General features: G+C 46.0%; 1 protein-coding gene across 3 annotated transcripts in view; it reads left to right on the forward strand.

Annotated features, from left to right (window-relative positions):
* Positions 1-19,996, forward strand: part of DYNC2H1 (dynein cytoplasmic 2 heavy chain 1) — a 1,021,614-nt gene that overhangs the window by 379,234 nt on the left and 622,384 nt on the right. For all 3 annotated transcript variants that reach the window (XM_063951545.1, XM_063951543.1, XM_063951544.1), the window contains exons 54-60: positions 300-454; positions 4,057-4,194; positions 6,718-6,831; positions 13,751-13,911; positions 14,115-14,238; positions 14,324-14,445; positions 15,623-15,709. In XM_063951545.1, coding sequence (XP_063807615.1) covers positions 300-454; positions 4,057-4,194; positions 6,718-6,831; positions 13,751-13,911; positions 14,115-14,238; positions 14,324-14,445; positions 15,623-15,709 — 901 coding nt within the window. The remainder of the gene's footprint in view (positions 1-299; positions 455-4,056; positions 4,195-6,717; positions 6,832-13,750; positions 13,912-14,114; positions 14,239-14,323; positions 14,446-15,622; positions 15,710-19,996) is intronic.

Below are 19,996 nucleotides of genomic sequence, written 5' to 3' on the forward strand. Positions count from 1 at the left end.
ACAATCTTGCAACAGTCCCACGAAACTGGGAAGGTTGGCACATATGCTGCACAGGTGTGTTATGTTGATATTCAGAATGTCGACTTGTTCTGAATGTCGACATAGACATTAATCGTCATGTGACACGTCAACATACACAATATTGACAAGGTCATTATGCCGACATTACATTTTTCACAATTTATGTCCTAGCCCCATATCTGGCACTACAATGTACTGTTGACATGCAGGATGTATGTATGTAGTAGCAGTCATGTATCAGTCATGCTTATCCTGGTTTTCCATTTCTATCTGTAAAGGAGAGGCTGAGTTTTATAACTCCTTCCTAACCATTCATGAGTCTTGCAAAACCCATGGCGCCACTCCCAGGCGCTACATGACCTTCCTCCGCGTGTACGGGTCACTCTTCAGCAGAAAGAAAACAGAACTGAGCAAGAAACAAAAACATTTACAGGTACAGTAAGACAAGGGGTTCTGTGTTCTTCATTCCATGGGTCTTGTGAATTCAGAAGATGATCACGATGTAGCACATTGTGAACAAGCTTGGCCTAACTTTACCAAGAGAACATTTTACAATTGTCCACTTTTAAATTAAAATTGGAGGTTAGGCTTTCCATACTTGGGCCAATGTTTTTTGTTGTTTTTAATGCCAGCAATACTATACAGTATGTACTCTCATTTCTCATAGATGGTTTATTAAACTGTTACATGGCGAGATCAGTGGTCAGGACGATACTTATACTGAGAGGGGGGTGCCCAAAGTTGAGGGATGAGATGCATTTGTTTAAGGGGTGGGAGAGGGGCACACTTGACTAAGAGGATGAAAGGGTGAACTTGGCAGAGGAATGTAAGTGGGGGTGCGCACTTGAGTGAGATGGAAAAAGTGAGAAGTGGATGGGGTAGAGACAGATAGATGGGTAAGAAGGGGGAAAGAGTCTAGGTGGAAACAGAGTGAGAGAGAAAGATCCCGGGGGACAGAGATGGCAGAGAGAGATGTAAGGAAAGAGGGGGGGGAGTAAGGCAAAGGAAACTGGGTAGACTGGATAAGAAACAAGGAGAGAAAGAGGCACAAGGACAGAAGTGGGAAAGAGTTGAGGCAGAGAAAGAGCGACCCGGGGAGGGTGGGGGAGAGACATGGGGAAAAAAAAAGACTTCGGGAAAGACGTGGAGGGAGAGGGAAGCAGGGTAGATGGGCCCCTTTTCAACTAGACATGTATTGGAATATGATACAGGTACCAGCGATTTGTATGTTGCTGCTAGTGAGAAATAGACACATGCACTATGTTAGAATTTAGGTGAGCATACACTTTATGGCAGAAAAAATGTAAAACCCATGTATATGTGGCATGTGCCTCATTTCCACTGAGCCCAGCAATTATTTACTGTATTTATAGTATAGTGCATTTTAATTTCTGCTCTGTGATATTACATATCTCTTTTTATGAAATAAGGGGGCAGATGTATTAACCTGGAGAAGGCATAAGGACGTGATAAACCAGTGATAAGTGCAAGGTGATAAACACACCAGCCAATCAGCTCCAATATGTAAATGAACAGTTAGGAGCTGAGTGGCTGGTGCGTGTATCACCTTGCATTTATCACTGGTTTATCACTTCCTTATGCCTTCTCCAGGTTAATACATCTGCCCCAGAGTTTGCTGTTTTAGGGATAATTTTATTTATGTGGTAGTACTGTAACATAATTGTTGAGGTTACAAAAGACAATGGGGGTAATTTCAAGTTGATCGCAGCAGGAATTTTTTTAGCAATTGGGCAAAACCATGTGCACTGCAGGGGGGGGCAGATATAACGTGCAGAGAGAGTTAGATTTGGGTGGGGTGTGTTCAATCTGCAATCTAATTTGCAGTGTAAAAATAAAGCAGTATGTACCCTGCACAGAAATAAAATAACCCACCCAAATCTAACTCTTTCTGCACATGTTATATCTGCCTCCCCTGCAGTGCACATGGTTTTGCCCAATTGCTAAAAAAATTCCTGCTGCGATCAACTTGGAATTACCCCCAATGTGTCCATTGAGTTCAACCTATATTTGATCTACTGCTATGCTCTGGATTTACTTTTACTGCCTCAGATACTACCATACATTATTTTTAAAGGTTATATCATTGGATGGCTTTTTCAGCTAAAAATTTGTCTAACCCTTTTTTAAACACATCAGTTGAGTCAGCCATTACAACCTTCTGTGGCAGAGCGTTCCATATCTTTACTGGGGAAGCAGTTCGTTTCCCGGCTGTCAGGATACCGACGCCGGAATCCCGACAGCCAAGGGAATACCGGCGGTCGGAATTCGGACCGTGGCCTGGAATCCCCACTCGGGGGGCGGGGGGTTCACACCACACCGTGAGGGGAAATAAATTAGTGTGGCGAGCAAAACATGACGAGCACACACGTTGTACTCGCCATTGGGATCCTGCGTTTCGGGATTCAGGCGTCAGTCATATGACTGTCGGGATCCCATACTGAATCCCTTTACTGTCCTTACTGTGAAGATACCCTTCGCTGGGTGTGAAACTTTCTCTCCTCTAACTTTAGGGGATGACTGCAGGTCCTGTGTACAGATCTCTTAATAAACAGATCGCCTGATAGTTCCATGTATTGACCCTTAATGTATTTGTAAATATTACTCATGTCTCCTCTTAAGGTGCATACACACGGTGAGGTATTGTCTATGCCTGATTTTGATTATGCGATTTCCCTTTAACTCACCGAGAGCCCAGAAGCACCGATTTTGACTATCTGTACTTGCGATTTTGACTGTGCGATTTTGACTTTACTTAGATTGTGCACAATATGGTCAAGATTGACATGCCTGCACAGTCTATTTTTTCTTGCGATACAGATACCGCAGGAGCGCACATTGGTATTACAAGCTGTGTACACACGGTGTGATTTGCACTAACTTTCCTTACGATTTTGACTATATAGTCAAAATCGTAAGATTACATCGCACTGTTTTTATGCACCTCTTAGACGCCTCGTTTCTAATGTAAGTATATCTAACCTACTGTAGTTAGCCTTTCCTCATAATCCAATGATTCTAAGCCCTCAATCAATTTTGTAGCTCTTCTCTGAACCTTTTCAAGTTCCACAATGTCTTTTTTATAGTGTGGTGCCCAGAACTGTACACCGTATTTCAGATGAGGCCGTACCAAAGATTTATACAGTGGCAGGATTACACTCTATTCCCCGTTTTATGCAAGATAATTAATACCTTATTGGCCGTGGCTGCTGCACCCTGACATTGGGCACTGCTGCTAAGTCTACTGTCAGTGAGCACCCCCAGATCCTTCTCCATTACCGAATGACGGTACCTACATTTACCCCATTTCATTTAAAGATTGCATATTTGTTTTTGGTCCCAAAATACTAAACTTTTCTCAATATTAAACCTCATACTCCACTTAGCTTTCCAATCTTCCAGTTAAATTAAGTCGTACTGTAGAGAATCTACATCCTGATCTGATTTAATCATCTTGCACAGTTTAGTGTCATCTGCAATAATATAATAGACACTTTGCTCTAAAGACCGTCTTCTACTGTATGTCATTTATGAATACGTTAGACAGAAGTGACCCTAGTACAGATCCTTGAGGTACACCACTTAATACTTTAGCCCAGCTTGAAAATGTTCCATTGACCGCCACTCTCTGTTTCATATTTTCCAACCAATTTTTGACCAATCATTCTAGGTTATCAGTGTTGGCAGATCCTGGTTAATACAGTAACACATTTCAATGTCCTCTTAAATAAGGGCAGATAATTATTGATACCTCAGGGTTGAGAATGTAAATAATATGCTTAGAGCAGGCATTCCCAACCGCGGTCCTCAAGGCACACCAACAGTGCAGGTTTTAGTGATATCCAGCCTTCAGCACAGATGGTTAAATCAAAATAACTGAGGTACTAATTAAGTCACCTGTGTTCAAGCCTGGATATCACTAAAACCAGAACTGTTAGTGTGCCTTGAGGACCGAGGTTGGGAAACACTGGCTTAGAGTCTATAATGACCGCATTGTCATGCTATGTTCTTGCATAGGCTGGAGTGTCGAAACTCAATGAGGCCAAGTCTCTTGTAGATGAGCTGAAAGGAAAAGCTGGAGAACAGAGCTTATTGCTGAAAACCAAACAGGCTGAAGCTGATGCCGCACTGCAAGAGATCACAACATCAATGCAGGTAATTCTGGGATGAAATGTTGCCCATTTACAGTATATACATGCATGTCGGTGGGTAAGCTCAGTTTTCTGAACCATGTAGTGCTTCTGAAACACTTTACAGCAAGCCATGAACTTTGTCACTCAAGTACAGGGCAACCATCAGAAAGTATGGGGCCAGAGACTGACCAAATAGTCAGGCCCCCACCGCTACTGTTCCCTACACTAAATTATTACTTACCTTCTTCTTTGTGTCCTCTCCCCTGCAATGCAATCTTTGCTCACTTGGAGCTCTAGGGTGCAAAATTCCACCGCAACACTTTACCCTTATGTGATGTCACATATAGATGGAGTGCTGTGTACCAGCAGGAACAATTCTTAGAGAGGCAATGCGCAGGGAAGGCCAGTTTTTAAGAAGTCCTCCCTGAACATCAGCTCCCTGCTGTTGCACAGCCTGGTGCAAATCTCCAGGTATCGGCGGTAGGAGCCAGGAACGAGCCCCCCTTTCTATCAAGTCCTGGCAGTCCCCCCAACCCTGATGGCGGCCCTGCTGAAGTGCATACTAAGGGGGACATTTACTAAGCAGTGATAAGAGCGGAGAAGTGAACCAGTGCAGAAGTTGCCCATGGCAACCAATCAGCACTGAAGTAACATCTATAATTTGCATGCTATAAAATGATACAGAGCTGCTGATTGGTTGATGGGGCAACTTCTCCACTGGCTCACTTCTCCACTCTTATCACTGCTTAGTAAATGTACCCCTAAGTAACCAGGGCTGGAACACACACTACTGAAAATACTAGGCTGTAAGTAGCAAGCATGTTCTTTTACACCGCACACCCACTGAGAGTGTAACTCAAAAAATGATACTATTTTGTATGACTATACAGCCAGCCTCATCTAGCAGGCCCGTAGCCTTGCAGTTATATAACAACTAGCAATAACTTCCATGAGTGTATAGTCAATAGATCTGATTCAGAAGTGCATCATCCGACTTCTCTATATCTATGCAGTCACACCACTCCAAATGATGCACTTGTGGAAGGTAGCTATCAGCATTTGCAAAGCCCTGATTGCTGGAATTCCATCCAGAATCAAACAGATCTCTGCATACACTGACTTCTGAATACCCCACAATTCTTTCCACACTACCACAGAACATGTGACCCCCACGTTGCCACTCACTGACATGCATTCATCCGCACCTGTGTATGATTGCACATAGTTTTTCAAAAAGTTGCATATGCTTCACTACAGAGTAATCACTGAGCGAGAAATAGCAAGATCTGCCCACAAAGCTTGCAGTTCTGAGTCCGTGCCCATGTGTGTTCATTGCCTGCACTCTGGATACTGAAGTTTTCTGGGACTGGACAGTCACTAGCAATTGTTGCCGAGGCATTAGGTGTGATATGGGTAACGTTTAAAAAAATATATTTTTTTGCTGTCATTATACTGACTTTTAGAATGCCGACATGCAGACTGTGAACAGTCTATGTCAGGGTTAGGCTGCAGTTAGAGTTAGGGCTACAACCTGAGAATGCTATGTCGAAATAGACTGTCGACATTCAACAGTATTGATATTGTGATATAGCAGTATGTCAGTGTCAACACGTGACGTCAACATAACGTCCGTGTTGGCATTCTGAATGTTGACATTTATCACACCCTAAAAAAATGCTAAATTTTAGCTCATTCAAATTTACTACGATTGTATCAGTACTTATGGGAGAGATTAAGTTCTAAGTGATGGCTGCTAAGTGCCTGCTGCAGAGGTTGGGTAAAAGCACTTTGCAGCCAGTAACCTTGATTAATTTCTTTTGCATCTCATTAGATGTGCATAAATGTTGGGCTATCGTATTCTAGCGTGATGTGCGCGGCTGGAAATCACGGCGGCGCGTCACTCAGATTTAAAAATCGCCCTATATACAGTATATCAGAAGGACAGAAGGGCCTAGTGCCCCTGTGAGGTCTCTAGTTCATAGTGACTCCATAGACTGCAATTTGAATGGTTTGATCTCCAAAGTGGCCGACTCCACATTCCGCAGGTCATGCATGAACTTTAATGGCCCAGTTAAACACTTTCTTTATGTTAATCCAATCACTACCTGAGAACGCACCATGACGTTTAGACTCACGGCTACAAACCTGGCCAGTTACCGTCGAAAGCCACAGTTTAGGCAGCCCTTGCCAAGATGTATGTTAGCACAACCTCTTCATGGTGCATACAGTACCTTAAACCTGACATATTTGTGCAAAATGAAAATATATTTGATGAGTTTGACCACAAATAAAATAACACTCTGCCTAGGAATACCCTCTTTTTTACACATATAGCCATATGACACCTCAGCCCAATGTGCACACCTAAAAAACCCATTTCACATATAACACTTTTATAACTGTGACTACAAATGTAATATGTGTTGCCTTTCTCAGTCCACCTGTGTGTTGCTATAACGGCGTGCCTGGCAGTGGGATGACTAAGTAGTGTGAGCTTATACTGGGTGGTGAGTGGTAAGAAATATGTTCTTCCTTTGTTTATCAGAATGCCAGTGATCAGAAGACTGAAATGGAGAAAATCAAACAGCGGATAGCTGAGGAGTCTACTAAAATTGAAGCAAGGAAAAGACAAATTGACAACGAACTAAAGGATGTTCAGGTATCAAGATAAAGATATAATCTGGCTTCAGGTGTTTATTTCCTGGCTTTCTGGCATGTTTAAGCTTTTGTGCCTCTCATCTATTCTCATGAGGTTTTAGACTAGGTGCTTACCTACAATTATCACTGCGGTGATTATATGTACATATCATTTACCTCTACTCCAATTTTGAATTTTGATTAACTCAGGCACCTTAATAATATTAATTTTTTGTAATTTTTTATGTTTTTCAGTATATTTTTCACCACAGGTGCCCATAATTTTGTATCAGGCTTATCCTGATTTCTGTCAATATATATGTTTACTTTGTGTTCTTGAACAAATTTTTTGTATCAAACTCCTCATTACTTTTATTCGTTATTAATTAAATGTTAAGTTTTAATAAACTTATTTCAAATTTCTAAGCGTGCCCCAACACAGAGTCTTTCTTTTTTCTTCTCTTTGTTTTAGTAAATAAACCCCTCAGTATCCATCAGGAGAGTTAGAGATTCGAAATTTGATATACATAGAAAATGTCATTGTCCCCCTCCCCACAATCTCCCCGATGATCACAGCATTATCAGAAATACTATACTATATTTCTCTGACGTCCTAGTGGATGCTGGGAACTCCGTAAGGACCATGGGGAATAGCGGCTCCGCAGGAGACTGGGCACAACTAAGAAAGATTTAGGACTACCTGGTGTGCACTGGCTCCTCCCTCTATGCCCCTCCTCCAGACCTCAGTTAGAATTTTGTGCCCGGCCGAGCTGGATGCACACTAGGGGCTCTCCTGAGCTCCTAGAAAAGAAAGTATATTTTAGGTTTTTTATTTTCAGTGAGATCTGCTGGCAACAGACTCACTGCTACGAGGGACTAAGGGGAGAGAAGCAAACCTACCTGCTTGCAGCTAGCTTGGGCTTCTAGGCTACTGGACACCATTAGCTCCAGAGGGATCGAACATAGGCCCAGCCTCGGTCGTCCGGTCCCGGAGCCGCACCGCCGTCCCCCTTACAGAGCCAGAAGCAAGAAGACGTTCCTGGAAATCGGCGGCAGAAGACTTCGGTCTTCATCAAGGTAGCGCACAGCACTGCAGCTGTGCGCCATTGCTCCCCATGCACACCACACACTCCGGTCACTGATGGGTGCAGGGCGCTGGGGGAGGGGGGGGGGCGCCCTGGGCTGCAATAATAGTACCTTGCTGGCAAAATAAACACATAATATAGTCATTAAGACTATATATGTGTAAAATCCCCTGCCAGATATACATATAAAAAAGCGGGAGAAGTCCGCCGGAAAAGGGACGGGGCTATCTCCCTCAGCACACTGGCGCCATTTTCCCTCACAGCTCCGCTGGAAGGACGCTCCCCAGGCTCTCCCCTGCAGTTTCCAGACTACATAGGGTAAAAAAGAGAGGGGGGGCACTAAATTTAGGCGCAATCTGTGTAATATCAGCAGCTATAGGGGAAAAATCACTGTGGGTAGTGTGAATCCCTGTATATATAGCGCTCTGGTGTGTGCTGGCATACTCTCTCTCTGTCTCCCCAAAGGACTGTGTGGGGTCCTGTCCTCAGTCAGAGCATTCCCTGTGTGTGTGCGGTGTGTCGGTACGGCTGTGTCGACATGTTTGATGAGGAGGCTTATGTGGAGGCGGAGCAGATGCCGATAAATGTGATGTCACCCCCTGCGGGGTCGACACCTGAGTGGATGGACATGTGGAAGGAATTACGCGACAGTGTCAACTCCTTACATAAAAGGTTTGACGACATAGCAGATGTGGGACAGCCGGCTTCTCAGCCCGTGCCTGCCCAGGCGTCTCAAAAGCCATCAGGGGCCCTAAAACGCCCACTACCTCAGATGGCAGACACAGATGTCGACACGGATTCTGACTCCAGTGTCGACGACGATGAGACTAGTGTACATTCCAATAGAGCCACCCGTTACATGATTACGGCAATGAAAAACGTGTTGCACATTTCAGATATTACCCCAGGTACCACAAAAAAGGGTATTATGTTTGGGGAGAAAAAGCTTCCAGTGGTTTTCTCCCATCTGATGAATTAAATGAAGTGTGTGAAGAAGCGTGGGTTTCCCCCGATAAGAAACTGGTAATTTTTAAAAGGTTACTAATGGCGTACCCTTTCCCGACAGAGGATAGGTCACGTTGGGAGACATCCCCTAGGGTGGATAAAGCGCTCACACGTCTGTCAAAAAAGGTGGCACTACCGTCTCCGGACACGGCCGCCCTAAAGGAGCCTGCAGATAGAAAGCAGGAGGCTATCCTGAAGTCTGTATATACACACTCAGGTATTATACTGAGACCAGCTATTGCTTCAGCATGGATGTGCAGTGCTGCAGCTGCGTGGTCAGATTCCCTGTCAGATAACACCTTAGACAGGGACACTATATTGCTAACCATAGAGCATATTAAAGACGCAGTCTTATACATGAGAGATGCACAGAGGGATATTTGCCGGCTGGCATCTAAAATAAACGCAATGTCCATTTCTGCCAGGAGAGGATTGTGGACTCTGCAGTGGACAGGTGATGCTGATTCTAAAAGGCACATGGAAGTTTTGCCTTACAAGGGTGAGGAGTTGTTTGGGGATGGTCTCTCGGACCTCGTTTCCACAGCTACAGCTGGGAAATCAACATTTTTACCCCATGTTCCCTCACAGCCGAAGAAAGCACCGTATTATCAGGTACAGTCCTTTCGGTCCCAGAAAGGCAAGCGGGTTAAAGGCGCGTCCTTTCTGCCCAGAGGCAGAGGTAGAGGGAAAAAGCTGCAGCATACAGCCAGTTCCCAGGAACAAAAGTCCTCCCCCGCTTCCTCTAAGTCCACCGCATGACGCTGGGGCTCCACAGGCGGAGCCAGGTACGGTGGGGGCCCGTCTCAAGAACTTCAGCGACCAGTGGGCTCGCTCACGGGTGGATCCCTGGATTCTACAGGTAGTATCTCAGGGGTACAAGCTGGAGTTCGAGACGTCTCCCCCTCGCCGTTTCCTCAAATCTGCCTTTCCGACAGCTCCCTCGGACAGGGAGGCAGTGCTGGAGGCAATTCACAAGCTGTATTCGCAGCAGGTGATAGTCAAGGTACCCCTCCTTCAACAAGGACGGGGTTACTATTCCACAATGTTTGTGGTACCGAAACCGGACAGTTCGGTGAGACCCATCCTAAATTTGAAATCCTTGAACACTTATATACGAAGGTTCAAGTTCAAAATGGAATCGCTCAGGGCGGTTATTGCAAGCCTGGACGAAAGGGATTACATAGTATCACTGGACATCAAGGATGCTTATCTGCATGTCCCCATTTACCCCCCTCACCAGGAGTACCTCAGATTTGTGGTACAGGACTGTCATTACCAATTCCAGACGTTGCCGTTTGGTCTGTCCACGGCACCGAGGGTATTTACCAAGGTAATGGCAGAGATGATGATACTCCTTCGAAAAAAGGGAGTTATAATTATCCCGTACTTGGACGATCTCCTTATAAAGGCGAGGTCCAGGGAACAGTTGTTGATCGGAGTAGCACTGGCTCGGGCAGTGCTACTACAGCACGGCTGGATCCTGAACATTCCGAAGTCGCAGCTGGTTCCTACAACGCGTCTACTGTTCCTGGGGATGGTTCTGGACACAGAACAGAAAAAAGTGTTTCACCCGGAGGAGAAGGCCAAGAAGTTGTCATCTCTAGTCAGAGACCTCCTAAAACCAAAACAGGTGTCGGTGCACCACTGCACGCGAGTCCTGGGAAAAATGGTGGCTTCTTATGAAGCAATTCCATTCGGAAGGTTCCATGCAAGGATCTTTCAGTGGGATCTGTTGGACAAGTGGTCCGGATCGCATCTTCAGATGCATCGGCTGATAACCCTGTCTCCAAGGGCCAGGGTGTCGCTGCTGTGGTGGCTGCAGAGTGCTCATCCTCTAGAGGGCCGCAGATTCGGCATACAGGACTGGGTCCTGGTGACCACTGATGCCAGCCTTCGAGGTTGGGGGGCAGTCACGCAGGGAAGAAACTTCCAAGGACAATGGTCAAGTCAGGAGACTTCCCTAAACATAAATATTCTGGAACTAAGGGCCATTTACAATGCCCTAAGTCAGGCAAGACCCCTGCTTCAACACCAGCCGGTGCTGATCCAGTCAGACAACATCACGGCGGTCGCCCATGTAAACCGACAGGGCGGCACAAGAAGCTGGTTGGCGATGGCAGAAGCCACAAGGATTCTCCGATGGGCGGAAAATCACGTGTTAGCACTGTCAGCAGTGTTCATTCCGGGAGTGGACAACTGGGAAGCAGACTTCCTCAGCAGACACGACCTCCACCCGGGAGAGTGGGGACTTCATCCAGAAGTCTTCCAAAGGATTGTACACCTTTGGGAAAGGCCACAGGTGGACATGATGGCGTCCCGCATCAACAAAAAGCTATAATAGATATTGCGCCAGGTTAAGGGACCCTCAGGCGATAGCTGTGGACGCTCTAGTGACACCGTGGGTGTACCAGTCAGTTTATGTGTTCCCTCCTCTACCTCTCATACCCAAGGTACTGAGAATAATAATAAGAAGAGGAGTAAGAACTATACTAGTGGTTCCGGATTGGCCAAGAAGAGCCTGGTACCCGGAACTTCAAGAGATGTTATCAGAGGACCCATGGCCTCTGTCGCTCAGACAGGACCTGCTGCTGCAGGGGCCCTGTCTATTCCAAGACTTACCGCGACTGCGTTTGACGGCATGGCGGTTGAACACCGGATCCTAAAAGAAAAAGGCATTCCGGAGGAAGTTATTCCTACACTGATTAAAGCTAGGAAAGAGGTGACCGCAAACCATTATCACCGCATATGGCGGAAATATGTTGCGTGGTGTGAGGCCAGGAAGGCCCCAACGGAGGAATTTCAACTGGGTCGTTTTCTGCACTTCCTGCAGTCAGGAGTGACTATGGGCCTAAAATTGGGCTCCATTAAGGTCCAGATTTTGGCTCTGTCCATTTTCTTCCAAAAAGAACTGGCTTCACTGCCTGAAGTTCAGACTTTTGTTAAAGGAGTGCTGCATATTCAGCCCCCGTTTGTGCCTCCAGTGGCACCGTGGGATCTCAACGTGGTGTTGGATTTCCTAAAGTCGCATTGGTTTGAGCCTCTTAAGACCGTGGAGCTAAAATACCTCACGTGGAAAGTGGTCATGCTGTTGGCCCTGGCGTCGGCCAGGCGTGAATCAGAATTGGCGGCTTTGTCATGTAAAAGCCCTTATCTGATTTTTCATACGGATAGGGCAGAATTGAGGACTCGTTCCCAATTCCTTCCTAAGGTGGTATCAGCGTTTCATGTGAACCAACCTATTGTGGTGCCTGCGGCTACTCGGGACTTGGAGGACTCCAAGTTGCTGGACGTAGTCAGGGCCCTGAAAATATATGTTTCCAGGATGGCTGGAGTCAGGAAAACTGACTCGCTGTTTATCCTGTATGCACCCAACAAGCTGGGTGCTCCTGCTTCTAAGCAGACTATTGCTCGCTGGATCTGTAGCACGATTCAACTTGCACATTCTGCGGCTGGACTGCCGCATCCTAAATCGGTAAAAGCCCATTCCACGAGGAAAGTGGGCTCTTCTTGGGCGGCTGCCCGAGGGGTCTCGGCTTTACAACTTTGCCGAGCTGCTACTTGGTCGGGTTCAAACACTTTTGCAAGATTCTACAAGTTTGATACCCTGGCTGAGGAGGACCTTGAGTTTGCTCATTCGGTGCTGCAGAGTCATCCTCACTCTCCCGCCCGTTTGGGAGCTTTGGTATAATCCCCATGGTCCTTACGGAGTTCCCAGCATCCACTAGGACGTCAGAGAAAATAAGATTTTACTCACCGGTAAATCTATTTCTTGTAGTCCGTAGTGGATGCTGGGCGCCCATCCCAAGTGCGGATTGTCTGCAATACTTGTATATAGTTATTGCCTAACTAAAGGGTTATTGTTATGAGCCTTCTGTTCGTGAGGCTCAGTTGTTATTCATACTGTTAACTGGGTATAGTATCACGAGTTGTACGGTGTGATTGGTGTGGCTGGTATGAGTCTTACCCGGGATTTCAAATCCTTTCCTTATTGTGTCAGCTCTTCCGGGCACAGTTTCCTAACTGAGGTTTTGAGTAGGGGCATAGAGGGAGGAGCCAGTGCACACCAGGTAGTCCTAAATCTTTCTTAGTTGTGCCCAGTCTCCTGCGGAGCCGCTATTCCCCATGGTCCTTACGGAGTTCCCAGCATCCACTACGGACTACGAGAAATAGATTTACCGGTGAGTAAAATCTTATTATTTATAAATGCACCTTATTTGTATAAGACAACTTGGATTTGTGTCTTAATTGACCATTACAGTGTCTTGTATCACATTACTCAGAAATATGTAATCTTTCCCAAAATGCTCTTTTCCTTTATACAGTAAGTGCATTTAGCTGTTACGCTAGGTACACACCTATACAATTGTCATACAGATCTTCCGACATTCGAATCATTCGTGAGATATCTTAAGAATGTGTACACACTTACACTTATTGTTTATCAGAAGAAACTGATTGCAATGAAGATCTGGTTTTATGGGTGTCCAGATACCATCAGATACAATGGTACAATATCATACGGACCTAGAAGTGTTCGCACCCATCAGTCTTTCTGCCCAATACTTCTGCTGCTGTTCCTGCATTCAGGACCTTCCCAGTAGATGGTTTCAAGAAATCAGGATCACAGATCTTATAGTAGATTGTGATAGTGTGTACGCATGAATCTGCATGTGGTACTGGACGTTCAGTCGTAAGTGTATTTTTGTCAGAAGAGTCACATCTCTCGTATGAATTTATAAGTGTGCACCTAGCTTTACTCTGTGGAACAGCTTCCTCTTCTTTTAAAGTCCTACTACGGTTCTCATGTTAAAGATCCCAACAAACTGATGCAGGAGGTTTTCTCTGTTGCAGCCATTAGTGGATGAAGCAAAACACGCAGTAGGGAACATTAAGCCGGAGTCTTTGTCGGAGATCCGATCTTTACGCATGCCCCCTGACATCATCCGCGATATTCTGGAGGGTGTGCTAAGGCTCATGGGTATCTTTGATACTTCGTGGGTAAGCATGAAAAGGTAAGACACTGGCAGAGTAATCTGCTGCACCTGACTGTAGGGTTTCTACAAGATGTATTTAATGCTTTAGGAAATATTTGCCGTTATATCTGCAGTGCTTTAGTCAGCCGTCTGTGGAGGTTATGTGTCGGATCATTTGATGGACATTTGAAATAAATAAGTAGGAATTCTTCCAGCTTTTTATAAAGACTTTTGTGCCTTAGTTTTCTTGCGAAGCGTGGAGTGCGAGAGGAAATTGTGACGTTTGATGTGAGAAATATTACAAAAGAAATACGCGACAGTGTGGAGGAGCTCCTTGAAAAGAATATGGCGTCTTTTGAAGCCAAGGTAAGTTATTGGCTCCTAGTAGAAGCCTAAACCTCTACGTATCAAACCCTTATTCATTTCTATTTGTCTTGCATCCTCCCTGCAGAATGCTAAAAGGGCCAGTGCTGCAGCGGCACCTCTGGCTGCCTGGGTGAAGGCTAATGTACAGTATTCTCATGTACTGGAGAAAATCCAGCCCTTGGAGAAGGAACAAGCGGTGCTGCAGTCGTACGTATTCTATATGCTGTAGTCACAGTGATCTGGAAACTCCGGCTGTGTGGTGTTTCTATGAAGCATGCACAATACAGATACAGTACAGGACGGGGTTCTGAGTAGCATGCTAGTTCCAATGCAGCCGCGTATAGGCTCTTTAGTAGCCGGCTCATGCTTTGCTGGCTGCATCATATCTATAATTACTTATCAGTGAATCTGGCCTGGGCGCATCGCAATTCTTTCTCTGCAATGGCTGAGTTAGTAGGCATCAGCTGGGAGGCCCAGAGCGTTGGCACGTAAGGGGAAGGTTTCATGGGTGGTCCAGTGGACATGTAGCCAGAAATGCAAGTTGCGACCTATTCTGAGTCGTCTCCAGCACTTAACATGGGGCAGTAGTGACTGCCTATGGCAATGAAGATGTCTGCTCTCATGGACTGAGGACTGGGGGTAGTGCGAGTGCATAGGTGCCTACGACTCAGGGCGTCTAGTCACATTAGCATTCTGATCGCACTGGCCATCTGGAAACACATATTCATTACTTGCGGCACAGAATCAGCCCAGACCTTCAGCTCCCTCACATTTCCCTTTATGTAAGGGTGAAGTTATCTTTACAGTGCAAGTATATACATAACATCTGGCTGCACCTCCTCCAGCCAATTCATCATGATGGTAGATTTACTGTATACAATTTTCAGCTTATCCCGATTATATCCAAAAGGACATTGTGAATATTAGAGAGGACGCAGGACAGCCTCTGCTGCATTCATGTAAAGTTTGGCCAAGTGACAAGTAATTGTTCCCCTAGCTCGCCTGGCGGAGTGGATGCCAGGGATCCAGAGTAGCCTATGCGACCTAAAGCTCACTTGTTGAATCCATCTGCATCCTCTCTATGTGATTGAATGTTTTATAAGCATCCACTGAGAAGTGCATTACAGGCATTTCCCTTCTGCTGACATAGAGGGTGGAGCCTATAGCTCTGATAGCGCCTCACAGTGACGGACAAACCCTATGTCATGTAAGTGTAGGAGACCAGGAAAGGAAGCTGCCCTGGTACTCACCTGGTTACCTTGTCACTTTTAATTTCACATTCCCGTGTGATAACTTGTGTTCGGTTAACACTCGTAGCTCATGATGTTTAATCTGTTGCTTTTATATGAATCAACATTGATTTGCATTCTTTTTAATATTCCAGCAATTTCCGAAAAACTGAAGAGCGAAAACAGAAACTGGAGCACCAGCTCAATACGGTTGGGCAGAGGGTGACAGAACTGAAGGAAAAGTAGGTGCCTGCTAAATTAAGTGTGAAGTGTTTATTCAGCTCCTTACTATCCCTAAGACACAGGGGTACAGGGGAAACCCCCGGTGGGCCCGCATCCCCCCCCCTCCCCCTCTCCCCCCCCCCCTTAGTTATGAGGTTCCCCACCGTGCACTTGATTTATACATTATACACATGTTACATTTTAGTGGTGTATTTTCTACAGTGCATTCCTGTTATTAACCTGGTTCATTACCAAACATTTATGTATTTATCAAGGGGCCCAGACCATGCACTCTCTAATGGTTAGCCAAACCTATGTGGCGTCTGGCCACACCCCTAAACATGTACCCCTACACCTGCATTCCTCCGGCTGGCCCTTCACGTCCCAGTACCACACTGGTTGTGGTGGTCAGAGTTAGCTGTATGATGTTCACAAAGTAGAACGTCTGGATGTGTCTCAAACATTTACAACTTACACTTCAGCACTGAAGCTGCTGAATAATTTTCCTTTATACCCCTGTATGGCTTTTACCCCAACCTACAATCCATTACCAAACAAACAGGCTTAGAGTGGACTCCTAATGCTTAATCGCTGTATTTTTAATATAGAAATATAATGTGGATGGGATGGCTACTGGCTTGGGAAATGTCTCATTAAATAGTGGCAGTAATATTATAATATGTGTAGCTAAATAAATATGAAATATTTAAATACAGGAAATACAATATTATAAATACAAGAGAATAGCAAATATAAGATTGTTTTCTGTTTTTTATTTTTTTTTATTTTTTTTGCATGTTGAAACAGTGTTTTTCTTTTTGAACTGAGGTTTTGTACTGAACGTTCAGCTGGAGTGCGGTGGCTGCAGGGAGCCCTGGGAGGGCCTGCCGATATGCAGCGGGTGAGCTGGCCAGTGGGTGGCTTCCCCAGTGCAATGCAGTGGACTGGACATGGAAACCGTGGTGATCTCTCACCCTTTTAGAGAGTGCAGAGGGGGCAGCTTGGTACCAAATGGCACCACCATTTTGCCAGGTTCCTGTAGTGGCTACCTCCCAGGAGTGAGGCAGCCGTATCAGTGGCCGGTCCCAGGGTTTTACCCGTGACAAGGGAAAGTACCCAAGGTGTACACGTGTGGGAAGCGGAGCTTGTTGAGGCTGGTCACCCCCCCACCCTCCTGTGTGTGAGTCCTGCGTACACTGCAGTGTGCGGCACGGTAGCAGACCTCCTGAGTATGCAGACACGGAGTAACACTGCATGCAGAAGTTGGAGGCACAGGGCAGGGAGCGGAGCTGTGTGGACTAGTCAAAACCCTACCTTCTCCCTCCCCCCCTCCCCCTCTGCTTGGCTGAAGTTCGCGGTGCAGTACTTGGGGCTGTGCGAACACTGGAACGGATATTCCGCAGCCATCCTCTACTCCTCAGCTGCCTTGCACGTCACATGGGGTGCAGTCGGCATCGGAGGAGAAGTGGCCCTGATTCTTTCTGATGGTGAGGACCTGGATTCTTCCTTAGTTCAAAGTGTGCAGCACGGATGGTGTAATGTTTAGCATTACTGCCTCCCATCTCTGAGGTCATGAGTTCGGTTCCCATCACGGTCCAAACTGTGGAGTTTCTATAGTCCTCGTACTTACGAGGGCCTAGACTGTTTATATCTGGATGCCAAGTGGAGGCAGTGGGTTCTTTCAGCTTTGGCGCAAGAGGATCGTTCCTTTCCCTTTTTCTGCAGATCTAATTCAGGAATCTTGGACAGCGCCAGATCAGTCGTTCTTTCTCTCGGTGACTCATATGACTAAGTGGGAGTGGTTTCCTGAAGATGATGCTTGGCTTCCTGTTCAGGGCTTGGCGTCCTTCTGCGAATTAATTGGCCAAGAAGCTTACAGAGTGTCTAATGTTCCTCTTTTTCTCTTTCATCCACTAGGGGACACTGGAGTTCCATCTTAGACATTAGGGGTGTGAAGTCTGTGAACCGGAGGTGTGGCACAATCTTAAAATTTGCATTGACTGCACAGCCGGCTCCTCCCCCTTCACGCCCCTCATGCCTCAGTTTCGAAAATTGTGCTAGAGGTGTTAGCACACAGGAGCTGAGCTCCTGAAAATCTAAATCATAATAAAACTGTGACAGGCTGAGTCAACCTAACCAAAGGGGGACAATAAGCCTGGGTGTTATTGGGAGACAAAGATCCCTTTGGAAGGGATCGGCATCTCGCCACAGGAGATCCAGGGTACCTGACCGAGTAAGTACTGGTAGTACTAAGGGCCCTAGATTAGTTATAGAAGCGCGGTGCAGAGTTAGGAATGACCACCTTTCTGAGGAATAGCCTCCGGCCCCTTCCTTAGAGCCGTGTATACGAACCGCGGCGGAGCCAAGCAGCGGGGAGAGGGTCGGTCTCCATGGTTACGAGCCTCCGGTCCCTTCCGTGGAGACGCGTATAGCGCACCGCGGCGGCGTCAAGCACAGGGAGAGGGCCGGTCTCCATGGTTACTAGCCTCCGGTCCCTTCTGTGTAGATGCGTATAGCGCACCGTGGCGGCGCCGAGCAGCGGTATCCTTGGTTACGTCGGGCACCGCCGGACGGTGCGGCAGCATTAAAAAGAATAGAAACGCCGCAGGGAGGAAGGGTAGAGTTCCTGGTGCGGCGGGTGAGTTTATATAAGATAAGTTTAACCTCAACAGGGATCTTTTAGGAGCTGCGCAATAAGATAGAGTGGCGGCCATTTTAATTTTAGCATTTGGGCGCCAATCTGAGGTAAAAGAGGTAATCCCTCCCCCTCGCATACTGTAAGGCAGTAAGGTTGGTTTTAGCTCCATCTGCTGGCGGAAAATAGATATACATATATATATATATATATATATATATATATAGAAAAGGATCTCCTGTGGAATTATAATTATTGTTGTTTATATTTTCAAGGGACTTCTGAAGACAGATCCTGTAGAAAATCAGAGAGTGCAGGAACAGCCTGAGTACCGTAGCTGATTGACAGCTGGGTCTGTGGGGGCTGTTTACCGGCTGGTCTTTCTAATTATTTATTTATTTATTGATTGATTTCTATATAAAAAAAAAAAAAAAATAAGAGAAAAAAGACTTTCTACAGCTGGTTCCAAACGCTTCACTCCCGTCATAGTACAGACTTTAGTGTCCGAATAACGGGCGAAAGTTTTGTGTAAATCGTTAATTAACGAAGTCAACATGTCTAAGGCAGCAGCCAAGTCATCTAAGACTTATTACGTGTGTACGAAGTGTGATAAGAAAAGCACTAGGATTGACAGTAATGGGGTGTGCGAATCCTGCTTGGACAGAGGCGCAAAACCAGGGAGCAGTGCTCCATCAAGGTCCTGGGAGGATGTTCTTACAGATAGAATATCCAAAGAAATGGCTGAATCACGCAAGCAGCAATCAGAGTGGGCTGCTGGGTTCTCAAAGACAATGGAGGAGTTCCTAATTAGATTAACGCCGCCCGCACAAACAGACAAGTCTGTGCGCAAGGCAGTGAAAAGACCCCTCTCCGTTCTCCAAGTAACGGATGATGAGGAGGGTTTACTTATGGATACGGAGGAAGGTGAGTTAATTAAAACTAACATGGATGCGGATCCCACAGAAGAGGATGCAGAGATCTCAGGTATTGATGCTCTAATTGAGGCAGTTAAGGAAATACTGGATTTTAAGAGTGAGGAAGTGAAGGAGCCTGAGGAATTCGACTTATTCAAATCCCAAAAACCCTGTACAGCGGTGTTTCCTATTCCTAAGTCCCTCCAGGGTCAAATGGAAGAAGCCTGGAAACAACCAGATAAAAGATTTCAACTCCCAAAGCGGTTTCAGGTAACGTACCCTTTACCTAAGGGGGTAGTGGATAAATGGGAAAACCCACCGGTAGTGGATGCTTCTCTAGGCAGATTGTCAAAAAAGACAATCTTGCCGATACCTAATGTAACGACCTTGAAGGAGGTGTCAGATCGTAAAGTTGACACGGCTTTAAAGTCCATTTTTGTAGCGGCAGGTGCAGCACAGAGACCTACTCTCATCTGTGCTTGGGTTAACAAGGCCATGGAAGCGTGGGCCAGTCGTATTATACAAGCTATTGAAGAAGAAAATAGCCTGGAAGAGATTACTCATCTGGCACAACACATTCGTGAATCGGCGTCATATTTGTGTCAAGCATCTAAGGATGCTAGTAAGATTGCATCGCGCATATCCGCATCGGCCGTATCAGCAAGGAGAATCTTATGGCTTAGAGAATGGCAGGGAGATTCTGACACTAAAAAGGCGGTGGAAGCGATTCCTTTTACGGGGGATACGCTTTTCGGCCC

Source organism: Pseudophryne corroboree, chromosome 2 (assembly GCF_028390025.1).
Source record: "Pseudophryne corroboree isolate aPseCor3 chromosome 2, aPseCor3.hap2, whole genome shotgun sequence".
Taxonomy (NCBI): Eukaryota; Metazoa; Chordata; class Amphibia; order Anura; family Myobatrachidae; genus Pseudophryne; species Pseudophryne corroboree.